General features: G+C 40.6%; 1 protein-coding gene across 1 annotated transcript in view; it reads right to left on the bottom strand.

The window, feature by feature from the left end:
• UBTD2 (ubiquitin domain containing 2) overlaps positions 1 to 12,169 on the bottom strand; it is a 75,188-nt gene continuing 63,019 nt past the window's right edge. Inside the window, exon 3 of the mRNA XM_013990651.3 lies at positions 1 to 2,513. Coding sequence (XP_013846105.2) covers positions 2,116 to 2,513 — 398 coding nt within the window. The 3' untranslated portion in view covers positions 1 to 2,115. The remainder of the gene's footprint in view (positions 2,514 to 12,169) is intronic.

Genomic DNA, 12,169 nt, shown 5'->3' with positions numbered 1-12,169 from the left:
AAAATTGAACTTTTTTTTTTTTAAAAAAGCACAAAAACCCTACATACTAAAATTGTACACATCAAGTATTGGTCCAATCTTATAACAATCTATTTACAATTAAACAGCACCATGGTTTTCTCACCTAGGTTAGTTAAACATGCCCAGAAAATTGTTATTCAAAGTATATGTTCCTTTAAAATAAAATAAACTCTTAAGAGAGCTCAAATTCTCAACAAACAAAAAAACCCTCTTACCAACCATAGATGATTATGATATCACCAAATGTACTTGAGAAAAATAGATTTGAACACTCTTTTCCCCTCCAGTTGACAAACTCTGAAAGATGTTGCTATTCAACATGGCACGCAACAAAGAAACTTTCTGGCGACAGGTGCATTGCACTCAACCACCCTCACCTACCTCTACCTCCATATATAGAAATACTCCTTTGGAATTAATGCTGCTGTCTCCTCTTGAATTTAAGATTCAGTTATCAGCAAACCTAAATTAAATGTAACCATAATCATTAAGATGATGGCATAAAAAAGAGAAGTAGTTAAAGCTCTCAGAAACATAATGTTACAATTATAGATATTATGTCTAATCAGGCTATAGGAAATTTAATACCATTTTAAACATTACATTTAAACTAAATAGCAGTTTCATTTTGCCATTAAAATTAATGATGGTGCTTCACATACAAAACAGGTGTGGAGGTTTACTTCCCATTTGAGAACAACCTAAGTGCCTTCTTCCCCCTACTTTTCCATCTCGTAGACTCTCAGGGGTCCAGAGGTCACGCAGTAGCCCCCTCTTCACTTATGGAACCAACTTTAAAAGGGTTCCAAATTAAATATAATCCTTGGCATCTTTATTCCAGTCACAGTAGAGAAGAATCAGGTTATCTCCCTGAATGTGTCAGTCCTCTAATCTGCAGATGCTTCTTAAGTTGCCTCTCTGCTAGGTAAGGTGAGGGGAAAACACTCATCCTCCACAACTAGGGGTAACAGCAAGCTGTGGGGAGCGCTAGAGTAGGAAAAGCAATAGATCATCATTTGGTCTCACTGCCAATGTTTAAGTGATGTCAGTAAATCTTTCGCACTAGTAAATTATAAGCTGAAATTCTTTCTAAGAGGTCAAACATAGGCACAATTCTCCCAGGCACAGCTAGATTGGGTTTTCCTTACACCCTCCTTGCAAATTAGGGGAGATAATTCATTATCCAACAGTGGGAACAGCTATACTTGACCCCTTACATTCCCTGGCCTAGTTTCCATGCATTTGGGGGCACAGTTAGCTCTGAAAAGTCCTAAGCAGAGTAGGTAGATCAATAAAGGTATTATATAGTAACGACTTTCTAAAGCCTGGATATGAAAACAGCTTCGTTATATAGACATTTCAAAGTACCTATGCAGCAAGAGGACAAGAGCCTTTTCACCTAAGTTTCAGTTGAAAATCTGAGCTCTGAATGCATTGACTAAATTATTGCCTAGTGTTCCAGAAAAGTGCCTGCCACCAACGTGCTGGAAGGCACCGAAATTTAGTGTGAATGTAAATAAGGAGCTGAACATATGGGGACAGGGAAAGCAATACTGAAACACAATTTACCATTCTCTACTCCTTTATGGCTAAATATTGAGTGAGCAAAATATTCAGATCAGAAAAGAAGCGAACCTCAAATACTGCTCTTTTCAGTTTCCATTTTAAAAAGCTCAAGTTTTATAACTGTTCTGATTTCTGGGAATCGTATTTGATGTGTTTTAAGAATTCTGTATTCACAAGGTGCTTGGTGCTGTTCTTCATGGATGCACTGCTCTATTTACAGTCCGGATCATTTACGTATAGCCATTACACGGTTGCTGGGTATTTTAAAATAAATGGTTATCTATTTCTTAACTGCCTCTCGAATTAGAAACTGTAATTACATGAGTCTCAAAGGCTGGCTCTTTGTGTTTTATTAATTATTTTTGTTGGTCTCCATCACAGATGGAATTTTTCACTGGTAATTCCTCAGAACTAAATCCATTCATACGGAATTCAGAGCAGTGAAAATAAATTTCACGCGTAGAGTAGGAAACAATAACAACAATAAAAAGGAGCGGGAGGGAGCTGGGGACAGCCAACAGGACCAGTTCAGTTCTCAACTGGTGTCGGGCTTTGCAGAGGTTGGCTCATTATAACCTGTACAACATAGTCCTTTGGGATCTTTAGCTCTTCCAACTTCATTTTGTCGGTGAGAGGTCTGCCAGAAAAGAACCACCGCTGACTAGCCGGCTCCACTCCTTCCGCTGCATGTAGCCGCCTCTTCATGTGGTACACTGTGTCTGTGCTGCGGACCACAAGTTTGAGGTCTTTGCCAGTGGAAAGGCGCAAACGGAGCTGAGATTCATATCCAGAATTGGGTGGTGGGTCAGGAATATCAAGAGTCTCTATGTCGCTCTTTTCCTCTATCATGTTGATTGGTGGTGCCAAGCAATAGACTGGAAGCTGGTATCTATTCCCCAGTTCATCATAGCACTCTGTAAGTGCACCTGCAGAAAGAGAAGACAGGAAAAAGACTTTCAACGAATGCATTTTTCTTTACATCTTGTAAAATGCTCAAACTCCTCTTGCTAGCTTGCTACTATAGAGAAAAAAATGTAAAGCAAGGCCAACCTCTGTCAGCTGACCATCAATGATTATCAAGGCCCCTGACCAATAGTTTGAGTGTTGAATTTTACATTAACCAGGACCCTAGCTCCTCACCCTCACTTCTTCTAAGCCATTTCGTAACTAATGCACACTTTTATTAAAAGATAAAGGAAAAGAGGGAGTTCTCGTTGTGGCTCAGTGGTTAACAAATCCGACTAGGAACCATGAGGTTGCGGGTTCGATCCTTGGCCTTACTCAGGGGCTAAGGATCTGGCGTTACCATGAGCTGTAGTGTAGGTTGCAGACGATGCTCGGATCCCACGTTGCTGTGGCTCTGGCGTAGGCCGGCGGCTACAGTTCCAATTTGACCCCTAGCTTGGGAATCTCCATATGCCGCGGGAGCGGCCCAAGGAAAAAAAAGAAGATAAAGGAAAAGAAAACACACAAAATTCCAATTAACTAGTATTATCAGCATTTAGACCAAATTAAGGAGAGGTTCAAATTGCACTGGCAGATCTTTTTAAGAAATGAATCAGCTAAACTTAAAAAAAAAAAAAAAAAAAAAAAAGCAAAAACCCAGATTCCTAAGCTCAGTTCTCCACGTAGCATTCCAGAGCGGTCTTCTCAGTGCCTAGACTTCCGAGGTTGAAGTACTTGGCCAGAAGTCCTCAGTCCAGAGAGAGCACAAACTTTGGATGACATGCTTACCAGCTGTCTCTGGCTTGTGGCTTATGGACCTCACCAGCACAGCTACCACAGAAATGACTGAGGTGTTTTATTTAAGCCTAATTAGACAATCTGCTACAAAAACTATGGGTTAAAAAGGAAGAGCAAAGGTAAGGTGGCAGGAAGTTTATAACCTGCTAGCTCAGGGGAGGGGGAGGAAAGTGTTTCTGGCTTAAAAGAAGGTATTGATGACTAATTTCTTTATAAAGCATAAGCTGCACTGTAATTATCAGAGCTTCCCTTGGGCAACTTAAGCTACTTAATGAACACTTTATTGTAAGGTTATTCATAATGTGTCCTTCACTCCAACTGGAACATCAATGTTAGCTGATTATCAATTTGGTGAAAAGTCAAAAACATCTATCTACCATACTCAAAACAGTCATACACAGGCCAATGAATATGAGGAGTGGGACACTGGGGAATGATTACCAATGAGCAAATGAGTTAATAAACTGGTTTCTGTGGTCACCATCAACAGACTGAAGGTCCAAGGCATCCCAAATGAGACTGGAACATTTGGACGGAATTGGGCCAGCCTTCTAACTTACACAAGATGGGCTGGTGAGAACTCAGTCACCAAGCATTAGCACACATGACTTTCCCCTTTCCTCTGTGTTTAAAGGTAATTTCAGCCTCTGTGTGGGTCACCAATGAATCTGAACCCTGTTATGACATTATAGAGATGGATATGCTTCAAGCACAGTTGTGATCACTGGCAATTCCCTACACCAGTAACCATCATACCACAGTACCAATTTATAAATAGTCAGCTGTGCAAACTTCACTGTTTATATACTTGACACAGCCTGAGGCAAAGAAACCTACCAGTGTCTTTCAGCTAGGCTGACCATTAGGAAAAGTGGGCAAGAGAAGGTGGAGAGTTCACTACAGACTCAGTACTCCTCTCAGGAAAACCCTTCAGATATGTAGCCCACTAATATTGGGGGTCAGCAGTGTCAGCCCGGTAGGTACAAGAGCACATTTACATTCTTGTTCTGCTAGAATCACATTCTCTCGCAGAGGCGCCGTTCCAAATCATTACCTTTGGAATCAGGAGGCCAAGATGATATTGCCAGCCTTGTTACTAACTAGAAGCAACAGTAAGCGACCTTCTTTCACCTGCAATACTTTTCTCAATTAGCAAAATAAGGCAGGATAAAAAAGACCTCTAAAGCAGTTTCCAGGTTTACACATTCTGCTTCATCTTCATGCATCACATCGGGTAGAAAATAGGACTGCACACCAAAACGCTGTAGGCAGAATAAAGTCTTGACTAAAGGTCAGCCTACACTTTTAGCATCCCTAGAAACTAGGACAAGGTACCATGGCAGCCTCCTGTACGGTGCTAAAACTGTAGTGCATGCCTGTACCACCTTACAGGCACTTTGCCTCTTCCTAGATCTGAATACTCCCTCTTTCAACACAACGGATAGCTGAGTCTTCAGCCCAGAAAGTCAGGGGTTCAGTTTTCAGAGCTCAAATGGATGAGAATAAAAACTCCATGGAAGAGGTACAGCTACGTGGCATATCTTCTTAGTCCAGCTCAGGCAGCCTCATATCCATGATGCTAGGAATAAGCTATCCAGCCTCTGTATTGCTTAGAAGCACCAATATTCCAACACACTGGGGAAAGGTCACATTTAACATGAAGTTTTCTGGCTTACTCCTTTCCTCACTTCTGTCTGTCAAGTTATACTGTAATCTAAGTTATAAACATGCCCTAGTTTTAAACTAAAATCTAAACGGTAAAAATTCAGGCCGTGGAGTCAAATATGATTTAATTACATTTTTAGGCTACAGTTTAATGGGTTACCCTCTCTCCAAATTAAATATATGGGACCATAGAGTATCAATAAAAATAATCAATATACCCCAGAGCTGAATATTACCCATAGAATTACCTATTCAGAGAAGAATGATTCCTCTGTAGGCCTGAACTCTTTTGAAAAATATACTCCCAAATCCTCCACATTTAAGGCCCCACATCTCTTTATTCAGGACAGAACTGCTCTGTTAATAGTGGGCTCTATCACACACTCTCTTTGGGACTTCACAGGGATCACTGGAAAACAATTCTCATGTTCCACAGAACCGTTACGTGAACATTTACTAAATACCTGCAAGTGTGTAGGTATGTCACTGGCACTGAGCAGAGGTCACAAGACAGCCGAGACTGTCCTTGACCCCCAGGAGCTTATGATCAAGGTGAGCAGACACAGCATACCCACCGAAGATTTAAAAACAAATCAATACACTGAAAAATCAAACATGGGAGCTGAGATATCAGACAAAAGAAATGAGACTAGAGTTGGTAGAGCCAAGAAGGAAAAATTCTGTAAAGCAGTATGCTCTGGGCATGACACAGAATACAAATGAAGGGCATCCCAAGAAACAGGAATACGGAAACAAGAATTAATACAAAATAAGCAGGGAATAACAAGTGGCTCTGCAGAGGTGGGATACAGAATCAGTGCTGTGAAATTACTAAACAGATAGCAATAGTGAAAACCTCACCGAAGAGTTCCAGAGTTTAGACTCAACACTGTGGGGAACTTCTAGAGGAGGCTCGTAGAGGCACGTGTTTCTCCATCAAATACTGAGTGCCTACCCCACGCCAAGCAATGTTTCAGGGGCTAGGGTTATGCTTGTGAACAAGACAAAGCTTAAAGATTATTATATCACGTGTGTGAATGGAGAATGAGTGACTGGAATCAAGGGGAGCTGCTGAAGTGACTGACTAGCAATGGAAAGAAAGAGATCGGAGAGAATGAGTGGTAACCAGCAGGTCCTAAGGAGAGGTTAGGAAAAGAGAACCACCTAACTAGGAAACCAGAGTGTCAGAGGACTTCGGGATACAAGATTCTGTGCACAGTTTCTTCACTGCTTCAGGTTCGGGGAGACACTTCAACTGAATTATCTCAAGGTAACCGAAGATACCGAAGCGGTTTGCTATGTCATAATCTCGAATGTACAAGTTTAAACCATAAAAGCAAACACTAAAAAGGGGTTACTGGCTTTAAGTTCTTTACACACGTTAACATTTATCCTCACAACAGCCCTCTAAGGTAGGTGTATAGCACTCATTTTACAAACAGGAAAATTAAAGCAGAGAGAGGTAACTTGTCCAGGGTCAGAGGTAGTAAGTAATAGGGTAAAATCATCTGATTCCTGAAGAAATCAATGTGTAACACAGGGATAAGGCTATAGAGCTTGTGACCGCTCTACAAGACTCCCGGGTAATAATGCAGTTAATGGGAAAGAGGAAATGTGCTGGGACAAAGGCAGAGGACAAATACAAGAGGGATGGGAAGCCAAACACGAATCACAAGGAGCAAGAAACAGACACTCCAAATGCAGCCCAACAATATATCTGCCAGTGATGTTAGTGACAGGTCAAAGAAGGGTCTGGAAGATGAGGCAAAAGGAAGTGGTAACTAAGAGGTTTCAGTGCTGTGAGGCTACCACATGTAGTGTCAAAATGGACCTATTAACTGCCACTGTCTCATCTATGATCTTTGAGAGGAATATGCAAAAAAACCAAAAACCAAAACAAAACAAAAACCAGGGCATGGTTACAAGATGGAGAGTTTTGCTTAAAGAAACCTTGTGTTTACACACAAAAGGGAAGGAAGCATTCTGTAAATTTTGATAACATGAGGATTTTTCTACCTTTCTGAACTCACTTCCAGCTACGGGTGTATTGGGAATGTACAAAGGGTTTGAATCATTACCCACTGTCCCTTGATGGTGCAGTTCACCTAATGACGCCGCACCAGGTCTAAGGACGTGCTAGGCAGGCTTGCCCACAGTGCTCACCAAACATCCGCTGTTGAAGAACACTTGTCTTCCCCCTTCTCTTCAAAAACCCTTTATATACAGGTGCCGAGTCCCAACAGAAACAGATGGCCACCAGGATAAATGACGGCCAGGCCACTCCCTCCTCTGGTCAGGAAGCCCTGAAAGCTCCCCATGGTAGGAAGAAAGCTGCCAAGACTACCTTCTGTTCTGATTTCACATGTAATTTTTTTGAAGTTGTGTTTACTTCTCTTCTATCTGGACGAACTGTCTCAGATGTTTTCCTTTGGCTGTTTTAAATTATATTTCAAAATATTCCATGAGAAAATTCTAAAGAAAAGACTAAATTTTAAACCAAATAATAAAAAGAGCTTTACTAAATGCCAGAAAGTCTAACACTTCACTCTTTCTCAAGTCACCTTTTAGGTTAAAAAGAAGTTTTGTTGTTGTTGTTTTTTAAGCAATCAAAGGCCTCACTGGTTTTCCCTCTATGTTCACTCCTATAAAACATCTCAGGTTTAAAATATTTACCACTTGAGACTTGCAGAGCTACATGAACAAATTTGTAAAAGTTAAAAATCACTTTTTATGAAGTCAGCCATACAATGAGACACCAACATCAAATGCTTTCACTGACATGTGGAATCTGAAAAAAGAACAGACTGAACTTCTTTGCAGAACAGGTGCTGACTCACAAACATTGAAAAACTTATGGTCTCTGGAGGAGACAGTTTGGGGGGTGGGGGGGATGTGCTTGGGCTGTGGAATGGAAATCCTGTGAAATCAGATTGCTGTGATCATTATACAACTACAGATGTGATATATTCATTTGAATAGTAAAAAAAAAAAAAAAAAAAAGAACATGAAAAAAATCACTTTTTACATAAGGAAACTTGAGGATATGAAAAAACATTATCTTAATTGTGGTGATTGTCTTCCTAGGTGTTCACACGTCAAAGCTCCCCATGGTAGGAAGCTTTTTCAAACTGTACACTTGAGGAACTCCCTGGTGGCTCAGTGAGTTAAGCATTTGGCATTGTCACTGCTGTGGCGCAGATCTGATCTCTGGACCAGGAACTTCCACATGCTGTAAGTTCAGCCACAAAAACAAAAACGAAAAACTGCACACTTTAATTATGTGCTGTTTAGGACTTGTGGTTGCCAACGAGGAGAGGAACGGAGTGGGATGGACTGGGATTTTGGGGTTAGCAGATGCAAATTACTACATTTAGACTGATAAGCACAGGGAACTATATCCAATCACTTGTGATAGAACATGATATAAGATGAGAAAAAGAATGTATATATGTGTGTGTGTGTGTGTGTATGTATGCCTGGGTCACTTTTCTGTACAGCAGAAACTGATAGAACACTGTAGATCAACTATATATTAATTTTAAAAAAAGAATCCTAAACATGTATTGTTTTAGTGTTCTTCAATATATCTCAACAGTTGAAAAAATGTAATATTTAAAACAATTATTTTAAAACGGCAATCTGATACAGGATCTGCCCTCCTGAAATTAATTCAGAAATTAGGAAAGCAATGTCCTAGAGCTGCAAGGCTTTTTATCACATTGCCGTGTGTGTGTGCGTGTATGTGAGAGAGATGTCTCTTCCAAGGATGAAAAATGATGACTTTACTCTTGATTTCACTTTTCTAACTGACCCAGAAGGCATGAGCTCCTCCACATTTCAAAAAACATGACTTCCTAAGGCAACAGAAGACCTAAACACTTGAGTCAGTTGGAACACAGCTAAAAAGGACAAAAACACTGAAGTAACACAAAGAATGGGAAGGAAACAAACAGTGGGTTAGGCCTATGATTCAGGAAGCCCACTGTTGAGCCTCACAGAGGAACAGAAGCCTGCAGAAGCAGTAAATCTGATAGAAGAAATAGTGGCTTTAGAGCCACCCACATCCAAATTTTAATTTAGATCCTAATCTTAGAAAGTCTGTTTCCTCAAGGACTATAGTATCAACCTCACAAAGCTGCTGTAAGGATTAAATAATAAAGCATGTGCAAACCTGACTAGTACATATAATAAGTCCATAGAAAACAGTAAAAAAAAAAAAAAAAAAAAAAGTCCCTTCCCTTCTTAGACAAATTTTAAAATCTTAGAACCAGACTTATGGAGGAGAGTTCATCAACAGCAATATCACAAAGGATCAAAGTTTCTTTTTTTTTTTTTTTGGTCTTTTTAGGGCCATACTTGTGGCATATGGAGGTTCCCAGGCTAGGGGCTGAAGCAGAGCTGTAGCTGCTGGCCTATACCACAGACACAGCAATGCTGAATCCTTAACCCACTGAGCGAGGCCAGGGATTGAACCTGCGTCCTCATGGGTACTAGTCAGATTCATTTTCCACCGACCACAACAGGAACTCCAGGATCAAAGTTTCATAATGTTTGGGTCCACTGCTTTATGCTTCATGAGGTTCCGTAGAAACTTCACAATAATGTCAAAAGGGCCATCAAAGTCATCCAGATATTATGAGCAGTATTTTAGGACTAACAAATTACAGGCTCACTCGTGCAAACACTTCGCTGGGAATTATATTAAGCTGAAGTCTGGTAGTCAGGCTTTAGGAGAAGCAGGTTCAGCTATTTCATCCCACCGAACTTGTTCTTAAGACTGGCACTAGAAGCACAAGTCTATTATTTCTTATAGCAAGACCCAGCGAAAAGTGGATTTAGTTTGGGTGAATTACTGCATTCATATGATGGCTGGACCATGATTAAGACCTTATATAACATCTGGCCTCATTTCTAAGGGGACACCAACCTTTAATTCCAGCTCTTTAAAAGGGACAGAAGAACAGACTAGTAGCACTTGGACACTGGTTTATTTAGCTGACCTGGCTTTATGTTGTTTTCTTTTTGGTCTTTTATGGCCGCACCCATGGCATATGGAGGTTCCCAGGTTAGGGGTCAAATGAAAGCTGCTGCTGCTGGCCTACGCCACAGCCACAGCAACTCAGGATCTGAGCTGTGACTGAGACCTACACCACAGCTCATGGCAATGCTGGATCCTTAATCCACTGAGCAAAGCTAGGGATCAAACCCGCATCCTCATGGATACTAGTCAGATCCGTTACCACTGAGGCATGATAGGAACTCCTTGACTTCAGAGAAGCTGAGGTTGATGCAGTACATTCCCTGGGACCACACTGGAAACGCTGCTTTCCCTCCACCCCAGCACCCAGAAAGGCAAAGGAGGTCTTCTTCAGAGACAAGCCTACTGACTCAGGGACAAACTCCCACCTCAGCTATTTTAGGGCCTTTTTTGCTCAGTTTGATGAAAAATGTGACAGCAGCTGAGGTGTGGATAAATCTCTATTGTATAACTTCAAATCATTCTTATTTCTTTGAGGATAGAGAGAAGGAAAGGATATAACATTTAATTTACCATTAATTGGTCATCGGATTTTTTTTTTTTTTGGACACACCACGGATTGAATTGGAGCTGCAGCTTCGACCTATGTCACGGGTGCAGCAATACTGGATCCTTAACCCACTGTGCTGGGCCAGGGGTTGAACCTGAGCCACCTAGGAGACATGCTAGATCCTTAACTGGCTACACCACCGCAAGAACTATAGTCATCAGATTCTTTATTAAGACATCATTTCATTTCTAAACACAAGTCTGGTAAAAATCCTGTCTCTCATGTATATGCAATCTTCATGCTTTTGTTTTTAAGCTTTATGTTCATGAATTAAGTTTACTAAATGACAGATTCTTACAGGGACCTTAAAAAGAATCAGAATTCATGGCTTCCTTCATATGGAAATTCCTAGGAGTTGACTGGGAGCTGCAGCTGCTGGCTTACACCACAGCCACAGCAATGTGGGATCTGAGCCACATCTGTGACCTATATCACGGCTCACGGCAACACTGGATCCCCGATCTGCTGAGCAAGGCTAGGGATAGAATCCACATCCCCATGGATACTAGTTGGATTCGTCTCCACTATGCCAGGATGGAAACTCCCTCATGGCTTCCTCCTTAATGGGCCTCTAATACACTTAAGAGGAAGAGGAAACAAAGCCTACACACACATATTTCTGCCTGTCCATGTCTCAGAGGATCCACCTGTTTCTCTTTAGTATTAATAGAAGTATATCATTTTAAAGTATTCTATATAGTGTGAGAGTGACTAAAGTGGTAGACATGGAATTAACATTGAAGATTACTTGCATATTCACTTTATAGAAAACACATATGAAATGACTTGACTTTGTAATTTAGCTGTTCTAGTTACTGTTAGATTTAGAACTTGTGTTCAAATTTAAATTTCATGTCTTCTATATCAGAAAAATGACATAACCTCTCTATGCTTCAGTTCTCTCATCTGTTTAAAATGGATATTTTTGCAGTATGGAGGTTTCTTAGAAAATTAAAAACAGAATTATCTTATGTTCCAGCAACCTCATTCCTGGGCATATACCTGGACAAACAATGATTCAAAGGGATACACGCACCCCTATGTTCATTGCGGCACTATCGCAACAGCCAAGACTTGGAAACAACCTAAATGGCCATCAACAGAAGAAGGGATTAAGAAGATGTGGTACATACACACAATGGAATACTACTCAGCCACAAAAAAGAATGAAATGATGCCATCTACAGCAACATGGATGCAACTAGATTCTCATACTAAGTGAAGTCAGTCAGAAAGAGAAAGACAAATACCATATGATATCATTTATATGTAGAATCTAAAGCACTACACGAATGAACCTATCTACAAGACAGAGACAGACTCACAGACATGGATAACAGACTTGTGGTTGCCAAAGGGGATGAGGAAGGGGGGAGGGGGAGGGAGAGGGGTGTTTGGGGAATTGTGAGTAGTAGATGCAAACTATTACATTTAGAATGGATAGACAATAAGGTTCTACTGTATAGCACAGGGAACTGCGTCAAATCTGGGGTAAACCATAATGGAAAGGAATATTTTAAAAAAAGAGAATGTGTGTATATAACCAAACCACTTTGCTGTACAACAGAAACTAGCACATTATAAAT

Source organism: Sus scrofa, chromosome 16 (assembly GCF_054392235.1).
Source record: "Sus scrofa isolate SSC_HxYL_T2T_F1_AM1 chromosome 16, Sscrofa_HxYL_maternal_Yorkshire_Landrace_v2.0, whole genome shotgun sequence".
NCBI classification, from domain to species: Eukaryota; Metazoa; Chordata; class Mammalia; order Artiodactyla; family Suidae; genus Sus; species Sus scrofa.
Note: the sequence above shows the minus strand (reverse complement) of the source record. Positions and strands in the feature narration are given on the sequence as shown.